The 23,266-nt window shown below is 39.7% G+C and overlaps 1 protein-coding gene across 5 annotated transcripts in view; it reads right to left on the bottom strand.

Annotated features, from left to right (window-relative positions):
- The window catches only part of LOC127424823 (protein CBFA2T1-like), a 99,021-nt gene that overhangs the window by 18,597 nt on the left and 57,158 nt on the right, over window positions 1–23,266 (bottom strand). For 4 of the 5 annotated variants that reach the window (XM_051670276.1, XM_051670274.1, XM_051670272.1 and 1 more), the window contains exons 2-8: window positions 19,659–19,796; window positions 16,296–16,537; window positions 14,744–14,833; window positions 7,394–7,575; window positions 2,831–3,081; window positions 1,522–1,619; window positions 6–207 (exon numbers count right to left, since the gene is read on the bottom strand). In XM_051670276.1, coding sequence (XP_051526236.1) covers window positions 6–207; window positions 1,522–1,619; window positions 2,831–3,081; window positions 7,394–7,575; window positions 14,744–14,833; window positions 16,296–16,537; window positions 19,659–19,796 — 1,203 coding nt within the window. The remainder of the gene's footprint in view (window positions 1–5; window positions 208–1,521; window positions 1,620–2,830; window positions 3,082–7,393; window positions 7,576–14,743; window positions 14,834–16,295; window positions 16,538–19,658; window positions 19,797–23,266) is intronic. The other variant, XM_051670275.1, reaches the window with a different exon arrangement.

Raw genomic sequence — 23,266 nt, 5'->3', positions numbered from 1 at the left:
AGTACCTAAAGCATTGTTGTCCGGGCCGGCGGGGCTCTGCTGTCTGGACTGACTGCTGCTAGAGCTGCTGGTCTTCTTAAGGTCCTCTGCATCACTGTAACGACGGATCCAGTAGTTGAGCTCCTCCCGGTCAGCCTCCTGGCACCTCCGCAACACCGTCAGGGAGCGACGTGTCTTCTCCACCATGTCCATGATGCAGTTCAGCAGCTGGGGAGGAGACAAAGACAGAGTGTGACCAAAATCACTCTGAATAGAATTTACCAATATAAATATAAAATACAGAACTCACTCGCACTCATTATACAGTATTGTACAAAAGTTTTAGGCACTTGTGAAAAATGTTGAGGACGTCTTCAAAAATAATGACAAATCATTTTAATTTATCACTTAATGTCATACAAAATCAAGTAAACATAAAAAAAGCTAAATCAATATTTGGTGTGACCAACTTTGCCTTTAAAACAGCACCAATTCTCCTAGGGACACCTGGACACAGTTTTTCTATCTTGGAGAATTCGCCACAGTTCTTCTATCAATTTAGGTTGTCTCAATTGCTTCTGTCTCTTCATGTAATCTCAGACTGACATGATGTTCAGTGGGGGGCTTTGTGGGGGCAATGCCATCTCTCGCAGGGCTCCCTGTTCTTCTGTTCTAATCTTTTCTATTTGCAAAGGTAATGTTTGGGAGTCTAACATTTATATTTCCTATTGACACACTAAAGCTGAAGATATAAATAACCATCTTAAGACAAATGCTTTTGTGAAACATCTTATGTGCCTAATACTTTTGCACAGTACTGTATATTTAAAGTTACTAAAACACTAATACCAACCCAGAGAAAAATTGTAATGCTCAGGGATTGCTCTTTTTTTTTAGCTTTAAAAAATAGCTCTAAAAAGATCACTCATTTTATATCTCTAGGGCACTCAGTCGAGTTCTTAGTTATGTTTCTTTCAACTATATTTTGTCTCAGATGTTTGTCCTAAAACACCTTGGGAGAAATAAAAATGATGACACAAATGAGATTAATGTTGACATACAGTAAGTGTATAGTGTTATAAAATGTAGAAAACAGATAATTTGTTCTTGGAAGAATTAAATGAGAAATGTTTGAGTTTATTTTGAAATATCTGACTTTTAATTTCAGACTTTGGCATCTTGACATATCTGAGCAAAATTTGTGATATTGTTGAGATCTCTTCTGAAACACTAGAGAAGACACGTGAGATTACCGGGGTGTTTTTCTCAGGAGCAAAATCTGAAAAGTGGGAGACTTGAGCGAAAGTCCCCATTTAATCTCATGGCTGCCTAGGAGAAACAATCGAGATATTACAGAGATCTCCTTTTTTATTTTTCTTTCCTAAGACAATAAACATGCAAACACAGAAATGTAATAGCAAACACACTTTTCATGTTATATTCTCTCTCTCTCATTCTCTCTCTCTCTCTCTCTCTCCCTCTCTCACTTGCTCGCACACACAAACACACATATTCTTTGGATAGTAATAAAAATGTTATTACTTTTCTTACATGGTCAAGGTGCTTCCACTCTTCTGCCCATTCTCTGTCTGTGAGTCTGTGATCTATGACCTCCTCCTGGCGTGTGCTGCCGTGCATCCCTGAAACACAGACAGCAAGAGAGAGAGAGAGAGTGTTAAACGTGTTACTATTTGGGTCCCGGTTTCTCCATTTCTCTTGCTTGCCCTCATGGTGTGTCGTGCCCGTCTGTTTCACAGCCATAGCTCACCAGCTTCCTGACACCATCCATCACTCACACACTCTTCATTCCTCACACGCTCTCATTGCTCACTCCGCTTTCCCGAACAGCCTGCGGGCACACTTTCTCTCCATGCCGCACCAGACAGAGCTGCCAGGCTCGTACATATCTTGTGCATATATCACCGACTAATGCGCTTCAGTATTTTTAGCAAATTTAAGCCTGTTATGCCGAGTTGGTTTTATGTAAACCTCAAATCATTTTTAAAGGAGTTTATGTTCCTGAGGCTTGCCTGATTTAACTTCTAAGAGACTGAGTGGCACACAAAAGACTTGAGTGGACTTGAGGCACTGAAGAACATGGCTTTGTATGTGTTTTTCCTCTCAATCATGTTTTCCATGCAGAAAACATGTATTTTTCTCCTCAATCAAATTCATTTGCCCCATGATATAATTTGTATTTAATTATTCATTTATAAAGATATAATGTATGAATATATAAATTATTTGATATTTTATAATATATTTATTATATATTATTTTATTGTAATAATATATATAAAAACAATTATATTAATAATATTTTTATATAAATACTTAAAAATTATAATAATAATATTTAATACCCTTCCAAAAAAATACAATATTAAATAAATAAATAACATTCTGACATAATATATTCCAAACAACAACTGTATGACTTTATTTATTCCATGAAACACAAAAAAGGAGCTGTTAAGGCAGAATGTTAGCCTAAGCCACAACTAACTTTCATTGCATCTTTTTTTCATACAATAAAAATTAATGGTGACTGAGGCTGTCAGTCCCTAACATTTTGCCTGTATTCCACGGAAGAAAAAATGTCATACGGGTATGCAGCAACAAGAGAGTGTGTAAATGATGACAGAATTTTAATTTTTCAGTTAAGTAGCCCTTTAAACTTTTTTTATTACTTTCCAAATATATCATATTTATTTAAAACTTGAAGATCTGAGCCATTGACGACCACAGCGATGGAGAAAATAACTCATATTTCTTGTCTGCGGCTCAAATAATCATTCACAGCAGAGTAACACTTTCATTAATGATACTTATGTAATGTGCCCTCTCTTACCCAGAGGCCGAGGGCGGTCGCGGAGCTCACGGTGATTGGGGTTGCGGTATGAGTCTCTGTAGTGGTGCGCAATGGCCATATCATCCAGGCGGTAGTGCTGTGGAGGGGGCTGAGTAGGGTGCGGTAGGCCGTTGGGCTGGTAGGAGAGCCCATTGGAGGGGCTGAAGCGCTGGCCTGGGCTGATAGTGCACGGCCTTTTACTGGGATGCTCGGGGTGGAGTGGCTCCCGCTCAAAGCCGTTCTCTTTGGTTCTGGAAAGAAAGAGAAGAATCCAGAGTGAGGAACATAAAGAAACGAGGAGGAAAAAACCTTTTCAATGCCATCTCCATCATGTTTTTCATGCTCCAAACATGTCTTTGTTTTCAGTTTCCTCAATCAAATTAATTTCCTGTAATGACATAATTAGTATTATTTACTTTTGTTTATGTCATTTACATTTTTACTAAAGTAAAATAAAATGTAATATTTTATTACACAGCTCTCCAGAATAATTTATTCTGATTGGAGGGGCTCTGGCTGACATTGAGAACGGCATCTTTCAGGAAAGTACGCTAATGCTTGTAATGTAGTGATGCCTGATTCGGCAAACTGTTTGTAAATCACTCAGCTGAAAGTGAGAACTTGGTGTGGGAGTAAAACTGTGAGGTTAGTGAACCATTAGAACCATAAACAACACAGGTTTAGATGCAATCTATATAATATATTTAAAAATCGTGGAAAATTCTACAAAAATGAAATGTGGGAATTCTGGGAACTCTTTTGAGTGATGACTCAAATGAATCTGTGAATTGTTTTGTTGAAAAAGTTCATTGAATTGAACCTTCCAAACAAACTTAATTTAAAACATAGATTTTTTTTTTTTTTTTTTAAATACACATGTATGTTACTACAAAAATGTAACTGAAAATACTGCACAGGGACTTCTGGGAACACTTCTGAGTGATGACTGAAATGAATCAGTGAATAATTTTTTCCCCCATTGAAATAAACCATCCAAACGATCAGATTCTCTAAGCACTCAAATGAATCTCTTTAACCTAAAAAGAAAACACAGCAACAAATAGCAAATACATAACTAAAAATATATTAAAATACAAAAATGAAACATATGGGTATATGCCATATGGGGATTTCTGGGAACACTTCTGAGTGATGACTCAAATAATTTAGTGAATTGTTTGGTTGTTTGGTTTATTTTGGTTTAAACATTTTTTAAAACCTATTTGAAAACATAGTGAACTATTGCAATATTTAAATAAGCATGCATGTTCCCACAAAAATGAAACATAAAATGCTGCACAGGGACATCTTAACTGTCCAAACGAACAGATTATAAGCACTCAAAGCAATCTCTATAACCTAAATCAAACACATCGCAAAAAATAGCAATAACTTCAAATTTGTTTGTCTACAAAAATGAAACCCTTCTAAATGGGAACACTTCTGAGTAATGTCTCAAATGAATCTGCAAATTGTTTGTTGAACAAGTTCATTGAATGGAATCATCCAAACAAACTGAATCTCTAAAATGAATCAGACTTCCCAATGCTACTGTAATGTACTTTCTTCTGCTATGGGAGTGAAACTACTCCTGGGGCATTAAGACACTGTCATCTCATGTGCTAAGTACAAAAGCAGTTATGACGCCTCCATCAAGTATGGTGTTGTCAGTAAAGGGAGGTCTTGACAGAGCACACATGATGACCATAAGAGATGTACTTTACACAACTCAGTCAGTGCACCCAACCCCTGGGGCTCTCACACTGTTCTGTCCTTCACTTTCATGTGTCATGGGTCCAGGTGTTCACAGATGCTGGTACTCGAGTGCGTGTGTGTGTGTATGTGCGTCTGCCTTGGAAACCTCTGAAAGAGACTGAACTTCCTAATGAGTTCATGAGCTGCTAATGCGCATCCATCACCGTCCATATGCTCCTCGAAGAAACCACTCTCCTCCACCCACACCTCCAAAACACAACTACCTTTATTTTACCCCAGTCTCATGCATTTTAATACCAATTCTAATTCTATCCACTTTTGCAAAATAAACCCCTTAGGCATTTTTGCACATTTTGTAATAATGACTTACTGACTGTACTGGAAAAAGAGGTATTCTAAAAAATATGCTTCAGGTGGTAACATCTAAATTGGTTTCATTCAAGTCAAAATATTTAATTCAAGTCATAATATTATTCTGACTCAAGTCATAATATTCAAGTCTGACTCAACTTGAATATATTAGGTTACACCAAAAATACTAGTTTTAAGGGTTAGATCAAGTAGAAATAGCTCAGGGTAACAATTGCAGGTTCCCACTTTTTAGTGTACATATCCCTACTTAAATTCACTATTTCCTCCAAAAAAGCCTCTTTTACCTCAACTATCAAAATGTTTGGGGTACCCTGAGAATCATAAGTTGAATTGAATCCTCATTTTTATTCACCATTTTATTTCTCTTTGCAAAAATATACTGTAGGGGTTGTGCAGCACAATGGAATATTTTATTCAAATAAGCCTCTGCACACATTTCTCTTCTAAATGAGGGGAACGCTACTAAGCATGCATTCTCAGGTTCGCTCCTCTCAATAGCCATAGCTTCCCGATCCTTTGATATTAATCAGACTGAAGTGACCCTACAATGTGCTCCGTGATTAAGGACAGCAAAGCTCCCTTTCAAATTCCAATATTGCTTTCTTTCTCAGTCTCTTTCACCTCCTCATTCTGACAGCAGTGAAGCCGAGCTTAGCAGAAACAGAAGCGCTTAGCCAGCTGTATCTGAGCTAAGTCTCATCTGTATGTGTTATCAGCCATGTCCCCAGGCTCACCTAGCATTGCTTTAGAGCTCATGCAAAATATGCAGGTAGTACATTAAAAATAAAATATCGAAAGAGAGAAAAAAAGAAGACTGTATACTCGCCTCTAATAACCACAAGTATCTGAGCTGATATGTATTAATATAAGGTCCTATACTCAAAAATTATATTTCCTCACTGAAAAGGGGAATGCAGAGCTCTTGGGAATGAGTCTTGTTCCAAAGAAGACATGTAGCTTTGGGCCGGAGGCTTTCTCTTGTCTTATGGTTCTAACCCTCACTTGTGTTCAGGCCCAGACAGAATCTGCAGACATTTTTGCATTTTCTGTGCTGATTTTAGGGAGAAATCTGTGCAATTCTGTGGAATGGATTTACAGTACATATGGTCAATACGACAACATTTAATTAAACAAATTAAGCAAAAAATTTAATAAAACATGCAAAAGGAGGGAGGTGTAGATATTTCTGAATGACTGGTTTTCGAATTCTGTGGAAATCCACTGAGCTTTCTGCGGAATTCTGAGGGTGTAGATTCCGTGTGGGCCTACTCATGTCCATTTCAGTTGACTGAGTACCAAATGTCTACAAGAACAGGTTTATAATTCCCTCTCTTTCTTCCTCTGTCTCCAAAGTATTTATCTGCATTCTCCAGATGTGTCTGGTTCTTTCAGGTTCTGCTCCATTTAAAGAACCGCGGAGAATCCAAATGACGCATGACAATATAGACACTCATAACCTGCTGACAAATTTCCATTAGCCCTCCAGCTGTTTTAAAACTATCTATTCCTAAAGTTTGAATGCACCTACTTAATCATTATTATTACTATTTTCCACATTATAGAATAATAGTAAAGTCAGCAAAACTATTAAATAACACAAATGAAAATATATAGTCCAAGTCATTGAAAAATGTCAATCAAATCAAAACTCCAAGTACCCCTTATTTGCCTAGATTACAGCTCTGCGCACTATGGGTATTCTCTCAACTAACTGAAGCATCATGAATTATCCTCCTGAGATGCCCCCCCCCCCAATTTAGAGTGCCCAATTCCCAATGAGCTCTAGGTCCTCGTGGTAGCATAGTGATTCGCCTCAGTCTGGGTGGCGGAGGACGAATCTCAGTTGCCTCCGCATCTGAGACCGTCAATCTGCGCATGTGGAAGCACACTATTCTCTGCAGCATCCACGCACAACTCACCACGCGCCCCACTGAGAGCGAGAACCACATTATACCAACCACGAGGAGGTTACCCCATGTGACTCTACCCTCCCTAGTAACCGGGCCAAATTGATTGCTTAGGAGACCTGGCTGGAGTCACTCAGCACGCCTTCCTGAGATGCTTTTTAAACAGTATTAAAGGAGTTCCCATGTATGCTGGATACTTATTGGCTAATTTTATTCCACTATCCAGTATAACTCACCCACTAAAAAATATAAAAAATAAAATTGTACTTTTATGAAGAAATTTATACGTAGGCACAATCTACATTTGTCTACAAAACTAATTTCAAGCATTTAAGCATATGCATTTAGATAAAGTTGTTAAGATCATAAAAAACAAATTCAGTCAAGTGTGTCCAAACCCTTAACTGGTAGTGAATGATGCGTTAGTGAACATTTATCGCTAACCTCATCTGAGAATTTAACTACTATGAGCTCTTGTTTGACTAGCAGTTATTTGATCCAGCTAATTACCCACCAAATGTAAATCAATACCGATTGTTAATACCATGAATGTTCAGTTCACACTCACCTGTCCGGCGTCCTCCTCTTGCCATTCTCATTGACGTCCATTAAGAGTTCGGATGAGTCGACGGGTGAGGTGGTGCTGGTGTCTAGCAGGAGCTGCTCATGTTGGGCAAGATACTGTGCCGGGTTCTGCTTGGCCAGCCGTGCACAGTGCACCAGCTCCCTCTGCAGTAGTGGCAGGTTGGCCTGTAGGGGGAGATAGAGGTCAGGCTGTGCTAAGTAAGTGCACAACTACAAAGTTGTCGAAGCATAAGTGGCTCTAAACACCGTTTTTTGTTTACTTATTGTTATCATTACAGGTACATTCTTCCGAAATAAAGACACTCTTGCACTGTTTCGAGCAGCACTTTATTGTGACCCGAAACATGCATTAGTGCCCTGGGCCCTTGATATGAGCAATCATGGTCAACATGGAAAGTGACATCTTCAGAGCAGATGGTTTAGGGGAGGAAGCAACGTTCGCTTTCATTCTCTCTCATTTCCCTCTTCGTCTCACTCGTGATTACTAGCTGGCCTGGCTTTCTCCGAAAGCACTTGGAGGCCTCTGTACTTCAAAGACACACTGAGGAGCATTTTCATGGCAGATGAAAGGTTTTTGTGAATCCCCATGCAGCAACAGTCGGACTACTGCAGCATCTAAACAGCGAAAGGTGTTAGTGGCGGCCTATTTTCTCTCTCTGTGCTTTTCTTTCTCTGTCTCTTTGTTTTCTTTCTTTCTGCCTGAACCTGTGACTCTGATCTAAGACTATAATCAGACATCTTTTCAGCTCTGGAATATTCTTTAGTCCGCTCCCACAGTGTGCCATTTCAGTGATGTAATGGCTAAAATTAGAAGCAGTGTGTTGTTTGAATATCGAATGAAAGCAGAACTAAAGCACGAACATTCTTAAAGTGTGGCAAAAACATTTGCCACTGGTTATGAACAAAAAAAAAAATAAATAAAAATATTTTAGATTTTGATCAATTTTAATGATGATAATGAGGGTTGTTTAAAAAAAGGACCTCCTGGTTGCCAGCTGTATGATGTAATGGAAAGTGAAATTGCTTTGACCCCCAGTGACCTCAGAATATTGGGTATGCCCAATTCCCAGTGTGCTCTCGGTCCTCGTGGTGGCATAGTGACTCGCCTCAATCCGGGTGGCGGAGGACGAATCTCAGTTGACTCCGCGTCTGAGACCGTCAATCCCCACACGCCCCACCGAGAGCGAGAACCTCATTATAGCAACCATGAGGAGGTTAACCCAACGTGACTCTACCCACCCTAGAAACCAGGCCAATTGGTTGCTTAGGAAGCCTGACTGGAGTCACTCAGCACGCCCTGTATTCGAATTTGCGAATCCAGGTGTCAAATCAAATAAAAAAACATCAAATCAAATCCCTTTATTGTCACTCAACCATATACACAAGTGCAACAGTGGGTGAAAGTCTTGGGTGCAGTTCCAAGCAGCATAGCAGTCATGACAGTGATGAGACATATACCAATTTACAATAAACATCAGATTTACCCAACACAATTTACATAACTAATATATACATAATTACACACAACACAATATACAAATAATAATATACAATGTACAGTATACAATACACACAATATAGAATACACATTCACACAATATAGAATACACAGTATACAATAAAAATAGTATACATAAAATATAGAGTAGGTTGTATGTGCTGTATTGACATTCAGGCTGTCGGTTGATAGTCAGTTGCCAGTGTGTTGTTAAGAGAGAATATAATTTATGACAGTCCAGTGTAAGATTAATAAAGTGCTGTGCTGATGTATATTGATCATGAGAGATCAAGAGTTCAAAAGTCTGATTGCTTGGGGGACGAAGCTGTCATGACGTCGGCTGGTGTGGGTCCTGATGCTGCGATACCGTCTGCCTGATGGTAGCAGTGAGAGCAGCCCATGGCTCGGGTGGCTGGAGTCTCTCATGATCCTCCGAGCTTTTTTCACACACCGCCTGGTATATATGTCCTGGAGGGAGGGAAGCTCACCTCCGATGTTGTGTCAAGCAGTTCGCATCACCCTTTGCAGGGCTTTGCGGTTGAGGGTGGTGCTATTGCCGTACCAGGCAGTGATGCAGCCAGTCAGGATGCTCTCTACAGTGCTGGTGTAGAACCATGTGAGGATGTGGTGTCTGAATGTGGTGGAAGAAGAGGCGCTGGTGAGCCTTCTTCACAATTGTGGACGGACCATGTGAGTTCCTCAGTGATGTGGACACCGAGGAACTTGAAGCTGCTGACTCTCTCCACCCATGCTCCATGGATGGTGATGGGGCTCTTTTCTCCTGATGTCCACCACAAGCTCTTTGGTCTTACTGACGTTGAGGGAGAGGTTGTGCTCCTGACACCAGCGTGTCAGAGTGTGCACCTCCTCTCTGTAGGCTGTTTCATCATTGTCAGTGATCAGACCTAACACCGTCATATCGTCAGCAAACTTAATGATGACATTGGAGCTATGTGTTGCCACACATTCATGTGTGTACAGGGAATACAGTAGTGGGCTGAGAACACAGCCCTGCGGGGCTCCAGTGTTGAGGGTCAGTGATGAGGAGATGTTGCTGCCCATTCTAACAACCTGGCGTCTGCTTGACTGGAAGTCCAGGATCCAGCTGCACAGCGAGCTGTTTAAGCCCAGAGCCCAGAGTTTCTCATCAAGCTTGGAGGGCACTATGGTGTTGAATGCTGAGCTGTAGTCTACAAACAGCATTCTCACATATGTGTTCCTTTTTTCCAGGTGGGAGAGAGCAGTGTGTAGTGTAGATGCAATGGCATCATCAGTGGAGCGGTTGTTGCGGTAAGCAAAGTACAGAGCAGATGTAATCAGATGATTAGTCTCTCAAAGCATTTGCTGATGATGGGGGTCAGAGCAACAGGATGCCAGTCATTTAAGCAAGTAATTTTGGATTGCTTTGGTACAGGCACAATGGTGGATGTTTTAAAGCATGTGGGAACTACAGACAAAGAGAGGGAAAGGTTGAAAATGTCCGTAAAAACACCAGCCAGTTGGTTCATGCACGCTCTGATGACGCGGTCCGGAATGCCGTCTGGACCCGCGGATTTACGGGTATTCACGCATCAGAAGGATCGGGTTACATCCACTACAGAGACGGAGAGTGAACTAACCTCTGTAGCTTCGGCCACGAGAGCTCTCTCCATGAAGGCGGTGTTATTTCCCTCGAAACGAGCATAAAAAGTATTAAGCTCATCTGGGAGAGATGCAGTGGTGTTCACGGCGGAGTTTTTATTCCCTTTGAAGTCCGTGATGATATTAATTCCCTGCCACATGCTTCTAGAGTAAGTGGTGTTGAACTGTCCTTCAATCTTGTCCCTGTGCTGGCGTTTGGCTGCTCTGATATTTTTGCAGAGGACATGACTGGCTTGTTTATGCTCCTCAGCATTCCTAGAATTAAAAGCGGAGGTCCGCGCATTAAGTGCCGCATGAACATCGCTATTAATCCATGGTTTCTGGTTGGGGTAGATCCGTATTGTTTTGGTTGGTACAACATCCTCTACGCACTTCCTGATGAAACGCGTTACAATATCAGCGTAGACCTCGATGTCGTCATCAGAGGCGGACCAGAACATCTCCCAGTCCGCGTGATCAAAACAGTCTTGTAGCATAGAATCTGACTGGTCTGACCAGCACTGGATCGTTCTGAGGTGCTTCCTGTTTCAGTTTCTACCTGTAAACGGGCAGAAGGAGAATGGAAGAGTGGTCTGATTTGCCAAATGGTGGGCGGGGGAGGGATTTGTAGACATCCCGGAAGGGAGAGTAGCAATGGTCCAAAACCCGGTCCCCTCGTGTGTTGAAACTGATGTGTGGTAGTCAATGTCTTTACTTGCTGAGCTACACAGGCCCCCGTGACCTCCGAATTTAATTAAATGGACGTCCTCGTAGTTATTGACAGTTCACATATAGCGGCTGCTCATATGGTTAACAATGTACTGTAGATATTCAAGATAATTCATGCAAAACGCTTATTTATTAAACTGGAAAAGCTAGCGCAATGTAAAACAATCCAATTTAGGTTGTTCATAACCATTCTTACATCAATTTTTATATTCAATTCCATTTGACAATTTACAGTACATATAATGCTTTTACAAACAATACATAGAAATTCATTCTGCTTGTGCTTCATGAAGGAGGTCTTATATATTTTTTTGTTATAAAATTCCATAAACAAATACTAGGGGTATGCCTTGTGGTGTGACACTATAATCCATCTAAAAACATTTTAAACAGCATTTTGCTAATTCTTTTATAATTATTACACATTCAGCTTTTGATCTTATGCTAAATGTTAACTGAGAGACTATATGGAATATATTCACAGAGCAGGGCCACATTAAGTGAACTAGTCAGGGCATAAAGTTGAATAAAATGGTGAAAAACATAGTTAAATTATACATTATATATATATATATATATATATATATATATATATATATATATAGAGAGAGAGAGAGAGAGAGAGAGAGAGAGAGAGAGAGAGAGAGAGAGAGAGGGAGAGAGAGAGAGAGAGAGATATTAGGAATGTCAAAAAAATATAGATATATCGATTATTGTTTGGAACGTTATTATGTCTATATATTTTTGATGCATTGAGATATTAAAATTAGCCGACATTTAAATTAGAAGCCTACTTTGCGTGCTTTCCAATTCACTCAGATGGTCTTCTGTTTATGTAGTATGGCGTAATAGAGCTGGGAGACCACAAGGGGGTGATATACCATTTACTGACGCAGGTAGGAAAGGCACAGGTACAGTATCACACAAACTGTATTGTAGAGCTCCTTGACGCACACAGGACGAGCTGATGGGGTGCAGCAGATGGCAGTCCAAAGTTACAAAGGTTTTTGTACTTCTCCAAGAATGAACAAAGTGACGTAAATGAGTTTGCAGGTCAGTGTATGAAACTGGTGTAACTGTGCAAACTGAACGATTAGAAAAGTTGATGTTAATTACTCTGTATGTAGTATTGAATAGGTCTTTCATTCAAGCTGTCAAACCACAAAACTACTTACTTGTAACAGAAAATACATTGTGTAGGCTATATGACAGATATATAGACACAATATCATCCAGTGATGGCTAGAGTAAATAATCTTTGACCTTTGATAATGATTTGGGTCGAATTTAATGGAAAACTATGTGAGTTGCACTCTGTGGCGCTGCAGAATTTTGAAGCTGAGCATTGGCGGTGTGCACACCTTTGTAGAAAATAATTGTTATGAAATTCAGAACACGCCATGTCATCCACCAGAAATGTCTAGTAAGCAACCCACTTTAATTAACCCTGCAGCTCACACTTTATCAAAGTTGTGTTGAGAAATATGTTTGAAAAGACAAAGACTATTGTGCAACGAGCAACCCTATTTATATCTGAAAAAAATCCCAATAAATTATATATCGATAATCATCAGGAAAATATTCCAATTATCGATGCGTGAAAAAGACAGCGATCTCAAGCCTAATGGATATACATATATAGTTAGTTTCCCTTACACATTGATATAAAGTTTAACTTAAAAGCTTGATAAAATATTGATAAAAAAAGTCCATGGATGGTTGTGTGTCAACTACCATAAATTTATGCAATGACTTGACAATTGTACAGAGCAGTTGATTTGGTAATGTCAACATGCATTCTCCAGCCCTTTGTTCCTGTGTGGTCCATTAGCGCACAGCTAGTTGGAAAGTTATCAAACACAAGCCGCAAAGTAGTTTGCCACGTATATGTAAACCTTACTTCCTCTGCACGGCTAACATGTGGTGAAGCACCGACTATGTCATGCTGAGTACGACTCTGAGCAATGAGGCACAGAGCCATAGAGGAACGCATGTGCTTACAGGCTTTATGGAGCCTGCTCAACAAAACTGGTGAAATATTCAAAATGTATCTGACCAGAAATCCATTTAGAAATCTTAAACAAAAGACATCAACACAAAGGCGTTGAGTCCGGATTACATCATTAGCATGGCACACACTGCCCTTCCTGTAAACACTTCCCCGCAAACCCAACTCTGATGGGAGAGTTGCTAGACAATATTAGCCTAATGAAAAAACGCTGCTAATGCATATTGTTGCAGCTGCGCTTCTGCACACTTACAAAAGCTCCTGTTCCCACACCATATGGTATTTGTCATTAAAGGCTCCTTGGAGGAAAACCACTAAAATTAGACAAGAGGTAGAGAGGGAGTGAGAGAGGCAAAAAAACACAAGTTGCATCTTTGATACCACCCCTCCTGGCTGGATGAAACAGTAACCATATGGCGCAGAGCTGCGAGAGAGAAAGCCAGGGAAGTGTCCCAGTATGCTTCTCTGTATCTGTCAGCGGCTGCCACAAGCCCTAATGGGACTAATTTCTGCAATGCATAGCCGCCTAGGACAAGCAGTGGACAAGATGAAATGCCTGAGAATGCCAGTCCGTGAGAACGGGGCCACATTCAGACCACATAAACTGGAGACACCTCATTCCATCATGTTCTAATGGAGTAAACAACACAGATTTTATCCATCTACACTGGTCGCTTATTTCATTATTATGGCAAGGAAGACAGAGAGAGTAAGAGATGGGGGGGGGGGGATGTTAAACAAAGAGGGAGGGGAACGCTGTCATTTATAAGCAGATGAAAATGAATGGCGAACAATTGAGGGTGGATGGATACACAAGTCACCATATAGGCTCAAGAGAATTTAATCTATTTGCTACATAGGTCAAAAATTTACTATACATTCAGTGTGCAGGCTACAATCATTTTAATCTCAAACAAGATGATGTGATACAAAAATATACCATGTATAATTCAAGTATAATTCCCTTAGTTGAAATAATAAAATGCGGTTGTTTACTTGAAGGATCCGTGTTAAGTGCTCCAACATAAATAAGCCCAGAGACACATATTTAACTGTAATGAAATAAGGGCCACAGTGACAAATGGGCAACAGAGAGGGCAAAGGTCGATACTCTCCCAGACAACTACAACAGCTCCTCTTACTGGTTTCAGATGTGCCCTGCCCTCCGGAATTTAGGCGTCCATCAATGCGTATGAATAAATAGAGATGTTGTGCTGTAGGACGGGCCTGTACAGCGCTGTTATACTGAACAGGGTTATGAGGGTCCACGTCATGTTCCCACAAAAGATAAATAAATAAAAAAACTGAATTAAATATGGTCCCAATAAACAGGAAACCTGATGCCTCGCTGCTCATGAGGAAACCAATGTATCCATTTAGGGCATGCCTGTGCTTTAGAAGTCGAGGGCTGGGAGAAATATGCACATCTGTGCCTCAGTTGTTTAAATGCTTTCCAGATCGCTTTGTTTGTGCAATACCTTCAGAAACGGGATGACAAAAGGTCGGAGCGGGAAGTTGGTCGCTTCTTGCAGTTTGGAGTGGAATTCCTCAATGGTTAAAGTGGAGTTCTGTGGGGAGAGGGAAAAAAAAGATAGTACACCCATGAATACATGTGGAAAACTTTATGTGATAGTATTACTTATTGGAAGCAAAACTATATCCTGCAGGAGATTGAATGATTTGAAGACTTTAATAGGCTGCATATGGACGACTGTGGTAAAAGGCCACGTTTGGGGAAGTTTGATCTGGTGGCTTTTACATGTGCCAAAGCTGACCGCATCATCACAAATACAAACAAACACACACACACACACACACACACACACACACACACAGACACACACACACAGACACACACACACACACACACACAAATGCATACACAATTACAGCTCAAGTATTACACCACACAGCTTGCTGTGTGAGATAAAACATGGCATAAACATCATAACACATACATATCAAATGCAAAGCACATGATGACGGAAGATATTCAGCTTGATCGGTTTAAAAAACATTTCTTGTTCGCTACCGAACTGGCATGTACAGTGTCTCACCCCCTTTAAACTCAGCACGTCTCTGGCAGTGTAAACAAATTTCTGTCTACCCTCCTCCCTGCTCCATCAACTTTTAACAGACTGATTTGATGGTGACACTATTTTAAATTTTCTAGATGTTATTTCCAAGAGAGCTAGTGAGGAAAAGAGAGCGGGGAGTCATATATTTGAGAAAAAATACACAGCCTTTTTTTCTCCCCTCATTTCCCAGACCTGAATTTTGTTACATTAGGCTTACATCTGTTCGTCCAGATTGCGGCGGACTGTTTTGACAGCCAGAAAGCCTCCTGAGCTTTTCTCCAGCATCGGCGGTGCTAATTAAGTGTGTCACTCTTTTCAATAAAGCAGAGTTGGGAGCGAATTAAAGAGAGCCATGGAAGCCAAGGGGACACAAAAAAGCCTCTGCAGTAGACACAGCAAAAAATAAACAAATGCCCACCTAAAAAAAAAAACCTTTCCTTTCGAATGGCTAATTAAAGCAGCCCTCTTCTAGTACAGGCAGGTATTTTGCCATTGTTTATTCCATAACTACATAGTAATGCTTTTACAGCTCATGCTGCATGTCTTGTTGGTTGGATTTTATTTTCAATGCAGGTTATGTCTCAGCTACAGATGTGTTTCTTTTGATTTATTGTTGTTGTACAAGCCTTTATTCTCACCAACAGCTTTTTGATGAAGACCAAACAAGATCCTTTTTGGTGGTCAGAAAGCAAAACAAATTCATTTCTACTGTCTGTATGGGGAGCAACTTTATAGGAGAAACAATAATCACTTGTCTCCTGGCAGAGACAACCGTTTTTTCTAGCCAATTTTGAGTCAGAATACTTTAATGCTAGGATCTCCTTCCCCTTTCCAATTAAAAAGATAAAGGTAATTTGCAACAAAGGTCAATGAACCTAAACGTACAATTAAGGTGGGAAAAAATGACAAAGATTTTAAATTTTCATCACAGATTAATTGATAACAGACTTACCACAAGCCCCAACACCAGCGTGCGCACTCGTTCTCCTATCTCAGGTGAGATGTCATTGCCGAACTGCTGTAACGTCGTGAGGAAGCGTTTAAGCTTGCTGAGCTGCCTTGCGCCACATGCCGGTGGGAGCTGCTGATTGGCCAGTGAGGAAGAAGAGGAAGATGAAGGTCCATTGCTGAAGCCATTGGGTGGAGATGGAGCTCCGTTTAGTGCGGTGGGAGAGTGACTGGTGCCGTTCGTTACTGAAAAGCAGAAAATAAGTTATTTTATTTACCATGAAGGATTCATCACCATTGGGAATTATTTTTAAAGGAATGTTTCGTGTTCAGTACAAGCTAAACTCAATTAAAGCATTTGTGGTATAATGTTGATTTCTACAAAAAAATGACTTGTCCCTCCTTTACTTACAAAAGTGGTTACAGTAAGGCACTTACCATGGACCCCACTGAAAAGACCAGCTTAACCAGCATGCAATTCCCATGCTGGTCTAGGCTGGTTTATGCTGGTGGTTAGTGCTGGTTTGGTGCTGGTCTAGCTGGTTGACCAGCATAGCCATGCTTTTAACCATCTAAACCTTGCTGGTGAAGCTTGTTGACCAGCATGGTCTTTCTGATTAAGCTGGGGGGGGGGCCGGGGGGGACACCAGCACACCAGCACACCAGCATTCCATGCTGGGGGACCAGCACCCAAAACACAACATAAGCTAGTGACCAGCAATGCTGGTCTTTCAGCAGGGGAAGTGAATGTGGCTAGTCCATAAACACTGACACATCGTTTCAGAAGTACACCACAAGACGAATGATTTTAGTGTGATTAAATCACTTACTGACCTTATCTGTATTAAGTTATAGCCAATATTGCAACTTTGTTATCATGACAATGAAACCCTATAATTCCGTTACTGGACAAAACTTAACACAGATAATGTTTTTTTATATGTTTATATATGCTTTGCTTTAATTGGCATGCTCACAGTGTGCTTTGCTTTAGTTGTAAGATAGCTAGCATTGTAAAATGCTCTCGGAAAAGTTGTATCTTTAAATTAATTTCCTATTGCATTTTTAAGATGCAATGAAAAAAAAAATTGTTGTATTTTTAAAAACGTATCACAAGACCTCTGCATTCTGTTCCATGCTATTGGGCTCCGTCTAGCCCAACACCACCTAGGAAACACGTCCAGTCAGTTTCCGATGAAACCAGCCTAATTATCTTATATAAATGATTATGATTTGTTGACTCATCATTAAGGCAACCCAACAACTAGTCGATTTTGAAAATCTGTAGTTTTGCAGATAGTGTATGTATTTACAGTGAATCATTTAAATCCCAAATATCTCTATAATGCACTGCCAGGAAAAGCCCTCAAAATAAGCAGCAAATGGAGCCTTTGTCAAAAATGACATTGCTGTTCTCTGTGCGGCTGTGAATGACAGTACTCGAATGAGGCTCTTGTGACAGTCGAACATTTGTTTTGAATCAGCCATGGCAGCTTTGAGAAGGAAGCTGTGCATTCTTGCTTCCATACATCAGACAACTTAAGTCCAGAGAAGAAGAATACATGTGGTCGAGTGCGCCCCGTGCCACGATGAGAAATATACGTGGTGGAGGGATGCAGCTTGGAATCAACGTCTCTCTAATGAAATTAGGCTGCGTAATAGCCTAGTTTGCCTGGCGTCCCTCCAACAGAACAGAAACGAGATACTTGAGCTGCATCTGGTAACAATTACATGGAGGGTAAATCAAAGCACTTGCTTTGTTAAACCTTCAGAATGTATAATTAGAGCGTGCCTTTAAAAAAAGGCTCCGGATTGCTTCAGACTTGTTTTTTGTCTTTTTTTTTCCATAAGCGCTAATTGCAGAGTCCAACTGATCTGTTTTTAGGGATGTAACATCAGAGAGAGGAATGTGTTACTGCTGTTGACAGCACACCAATGCTCAATTACACAGACATGTTGCTGGGAGGCTGTTGCACGGATGGCTTTGATACTGAGCCACTCTAGATGTCTGCTGAGTTGGCATGTGTGATGCTCTTGGAAGCATTAGCCAGTGGGCATACAGAAAAATCTGCAGGTTAGAGAGAATAGTGCCCAGCAGAACAACAATAGGAATGTTAGGCATGTTGACTGTAATTAGGGATGGGTAAAACTATATATTTTCAGAATCAAGTTTTAAAGTTTATATTCTGGGTTCAATATTTGTGTCATAATGTTGATTACCACAAAACATAATTTCAGCTCGTCGAGTTAAACTCATGTATCATGTGAGCTGTAAAGTTTAAATCAGTGTTTTTCAACTGGTGGGCCACAGGTCTGTTCAGATAGGGTCACGGACAGCAGGGAAAGAACAATGCCAGGGTTATCCCTCCAATGGAAATTTTCCGGCACTTTATACATGCTAAATATGCTTCTCATCTGTAATGCGTTATTTTCGGGGTGCGATTGAAGTCTGGTTTTTGTGCACATGGGTGCACAAAAGTAAAAGTCAGTACAGAACCACTTGCAGCAATGATCTGCTCTGCTCTGAACCTACTGTATCTGTGGAGCGCATGTGAATCAACTGCCTTGCCTCGATGTCACAGCGCAGATCACAAAACTGATGCGACCCATTTGAATTCTAGTGAGAATTTTGGAGGAAGTCAAACCTCTCAAACAGTAGACATCCCAGTACTGAAAAGAAAAAGATACAACTCTGTGCCATGTGCAAAAATAAAGTTTTTTTACAAATTACACATAATCATCCTTACATATATATATCACAATTTTACAGTAGTGATATATAATTTTTACTATGTTGGGTTGCCACTTTATGTCCAATGTGAAATCTGGGTCCCGAAGCAAAATCTACTAAAAATAAAGTAAACCACTACTTTAAATCATCATTTTAGGGTTTTAGGGTTTACAGTGTTACTTCATCATGGCAGCAAAATTTTAAAATTGGATAGAAATTTACACAGAAAAGGTTATTAAGTAATTACGTAAACACACATTAAGTAAGTAAAACACACATATTGTTTATGTCTTGTGGTTTATCTTTAAAACAGTGAGTATTTTAATGTTTACGGATCGCCCCATTTACTTCCATTGTAAAAAAAAAAAAATATTTTTTTGTGGTATTTTACCCTCATGTTGTTCCAAACCGCATGACTTTCTTTCTTTTGTAGAACACAAAATGAGTTGTTAGGCAGAATGTTAGTGCCACTATTCACTTTCACATCACAAAGTCAGCCATACAGTACAGGGTGAGTGAATGATGACAGGATTATTATTTTTGGGCAAACTATCCCTTTAAAGCTGAAAACTGGTTTACATATTCTTCTCTTGCAGTGTTTTTTAAAGTGTAGGCCTACGTTTGATGTGTACTTACATGCGGTGGGGGTGAAGGAGCTGGTCCGGGGAGCTCCCTGTGTGGTGGGGGGAGGAGGCATGGTGGGTGGAGTTAACCTGGACTGTGTTTTCACATCAGCAGGTGAGTCGGGCATGGTGGAGCGCTTCTCAGTGCGATCTGTAGGTGAAAAAGTAGAACAATTCTTGTGAGACCTCAGTGATATCCCAACAGCTGCCTTTTCTACAGCAACTGAGCTCCTTTAACATTTAAACTCACATACCTACATACACCATATATGCCTTTAGAGAGTTCATAGATCATAACAGTGGTCAAATTCCAGCTGTCATCACCTTTTCCCTAATAATCAAAGACACCAGCAGAACTCTCATTATGAACATTTCACAAATACAGAGTAACACCGTAGAGATAGAGAGCTTCTTCCACTATGTATGTAGGAAAATGTGAGTGCTTGCCTGTGCAAAAAGATGCTAGGGTGTTGTAGGTGGGTGCCAGGGTGTTTTGTTTTCAGCTCGATGCTATGCAGTTGCAAGGGTGTTTTGGGTGGTTGCTACATGGTTGCTAAGTGGCCCAAGTCAAAGGAGCAAACAGCAATCCCCCAAGTTTCTGTAATATTCTGGTGCCTTGATATGGCTCAGGTCCCTTTATCAAAGATTTTTTATTTATTTTTTTTGCCCATTTTATCGCAGTTGAAAATCGTAAAGGAATATTCCATGTTCAATACAAGTTAAGCTCAAATGACAGCATTTGTGGCATAATATTGATTACCAAAAAATATATATTTCCACTTGTCCCTCCTTTTCTTAAAAAAAAAAGAAGCTAAAATTTGGGTTACAGTGAGGCACTTACAATGAAAGTGTATGGGGCCAATCAGTAAACGTTATAATACTTACTATTTCAAAAGTATAGCTACAAGGCGTAAACAATATGTGTTAACATGATGTATGTGTGATAAAATTGCTTACAAACCTTTTCTGTGTAAAGTTATATTAAATTTTAACATTTTGTTGCCATGATGACATAACGCCGTAAAGTATGATTTAAACAACTTTACAGCTAAAATAATACACAAGTTTTTACAGAAGAATTAATGTACATTAAGTGCTTTTATAAAATTATATGCTTCACATTTCTGCCTTTAAACTCTCCACAAACTGGCCCCATTCACTTCCATTCTAAGTAACTTACTGTAACCTGGATTTTTGCTTTTTTTAAAGAAGAGAAGGGAGGGGGTAAGACAGGAGCCCCTACTGCTATCAGAGTCAAGGGACACCCAGGACAGCTGTAATCAGGAAAGTCAGGGTACACATCCCAGACACAGGGCGGCTGTTCCCCCGAAACACAATGTTCCCACAGCTGGTACAACGTGTACATGTCTGTCTGTGTGTAAGAAACAGAGAAATTGGGGATGGGTATGGTAAATTACAATGTTGTGTCAGACATCTAAAGTGTACTAGGGTGATTGTGCTGTTGAAAGTAATTGTGCTATTGTAAGTCTGTTAGATTAGCAGGGATTTTAGAAGCTCACCGTGAAAGCAGCTAAAGGACAATGTGACCCTGACCCCTGTCTTAGTCATGACCTTCTGGAGCAAACCCTATCTAGATGTCATGTTGTGTGCTGTCATATCTATGGTTTGACCCTGCTCTTGACCTCTGAGTCAACTCTGACCCTTTTCTTTAAGCAATTAGTGAGATGTGGGCACATCACCGCACTAGACTAAATTTGAAGAAAGTATTACAGATGAGTTACCTCTTACAGACCTTACCATATTCAACAACAGGCACTTTGCTAGAACAGAGATGATGATCAGGAGATTAGTAATCAGACACAAGGTCGATAGCATTAATAACTGGGTTAAAACCCAGCTAATTTAAAACAGCATATTACATATTTAATTGTTTTATCTCCTTTTAATTACTATTATATGTGTTTTATGCATTTTATTTCTTTGAACTTTTCTTCTATTTTTTAAACTTAATTTTTAACAATTATCTTATTTTTAGTGTTTAATTTATTCTAAGTATATGATATTTATGTTTTTATGTTTTCTGAAAAGCACTTCGTTTTAAAAGGCGCTATACTATCCAACTAAAGCTTTACTTACTTTTCTAGATTCTTTAACCAAAGACTTCTAGTAGATTATATAACAGTATAATATCAATAAATAATCAACTTGTTACTAAATATTTACATTCTAAATATTCCTAACCCTGTAGTAAAAGGAAAAATGTTTTCTGAATGGAGAAATACCAGTAATAACTAAAAAATGGGTGGTGAGTGTTATTTACCCAATTGATCACTTGTTTTATCATCTGCCAGGTGAAAAAATAATAAGTCTAATTGCTTAGAATAGCACACCTCTTCTTCAAGCACGATTTGAGGCAACATTCATGTCTGCAGCACAAACGGTGCAGGGCAAGTTATGTGTCAAAGTTCAATACAAAGGATTTGTTTAGATATGAGCAATAGTAATGGTAATGCTAGCCTAAGCAAACACCTCAAATTAATGTTCTCTGGCATGTATGTTCAGTGGTGGTCTTAAACTAAAGAAGATCTCAGTTTGACAGAGGTCCGAGTACAGAGCCCTGGGGGATACCCACAAAAACTTTCTTGAAGAAAGGTGGTTCCCCTTTGACAACCAGAGTCTGACCAGGGAAGCAGAAGAGATAAAGTAGGGTGGGAATATCAGCTCTGTATGGCACCCATTCCCTAGGCACCTCTGTGGCTGTGAGTGTGTAAGTAAAAGATCCTAAACATACAGTATGTGTCGGTGCAGGCTCAATCTGAGCCATACGCGCTCGCCATGCACTCTCAATCCTCTCCCCACTTGATAACAGACTCAAACGGGCAGCCAGCGCTCAGATTAAAAACCTTATACAGTACACAGCCACAGAGCCATCCAGTCCTGCCTGAGGAAGCTATTTTATCAGAGGTATAAATGACAGAATAATCAGTGGGAGTCTTTAATCTTACACCTTTACTGATCAACCATTCTATATCTTCACTGTCAAAAAAGGCCTTTAAATAAAGAATGGTAAGATGATGGAATATGGACCAGACCGAAAAACAAAAAACAAAACAATGCTGGTAATTTCAATGTGACATATAATTATTTCTGTGCAAAAAAATAGTCACAAGACAACACTGTTTTCTGCTTATGATATTCAATCAAGAATACAATGATTTATTTATTTATTTTTAAAGAGCTGGTGTAAGTGACCTTGTTTCAATATTAAATTCTCAGTATGGGGCCGGTTATTACCTTTGAAATGTTAACAATGTGACAAGTCCAGGCACTATAATTCACAAGAGCCACAGCAAGAGACTGAAATTAATAAAATAGTTCAAGTCCTCCATTAGGATCTTTCAGCACAGATGGGCAGGCATGCCATATCCATTATGTTCGATATTTCCCTCACTGCATTCAGCTGTAATATTACACATCAGACAAATTAAAAGCATTGCATTTCCACAGAGCATGTCATCCTGTGTTAGAGTGAAAAAATAATCACCATAATACATCTCAATTTTATACTAGCAGGCAGCATGAATTCCATACAAAATAAAATTAACGGTTGTAAAAAACCCAAGAAAAAAAATAAATAAATAAAAAATGAAAGAATATATT

Source organism: Myxocyprinus asiaticus, chromosome 34 (genome assembly GCF_019703515.2).
Source record: "Myxocyprinus asiaticus isolate MX2 ecotype Aquarium Trade chromosome 34, UBuf_Myxa_2, whole genome shotgun sequence".
NCBI lineage: Eukaryota > Metazoa > Chordata > Actinopteri > Cypriniformes > Catostomidae > Myxocyprinus > Myxocyprinus asiaticus.
This window is presented reverse-complemented; position numbering and strand designations above follow the sequence as displayed.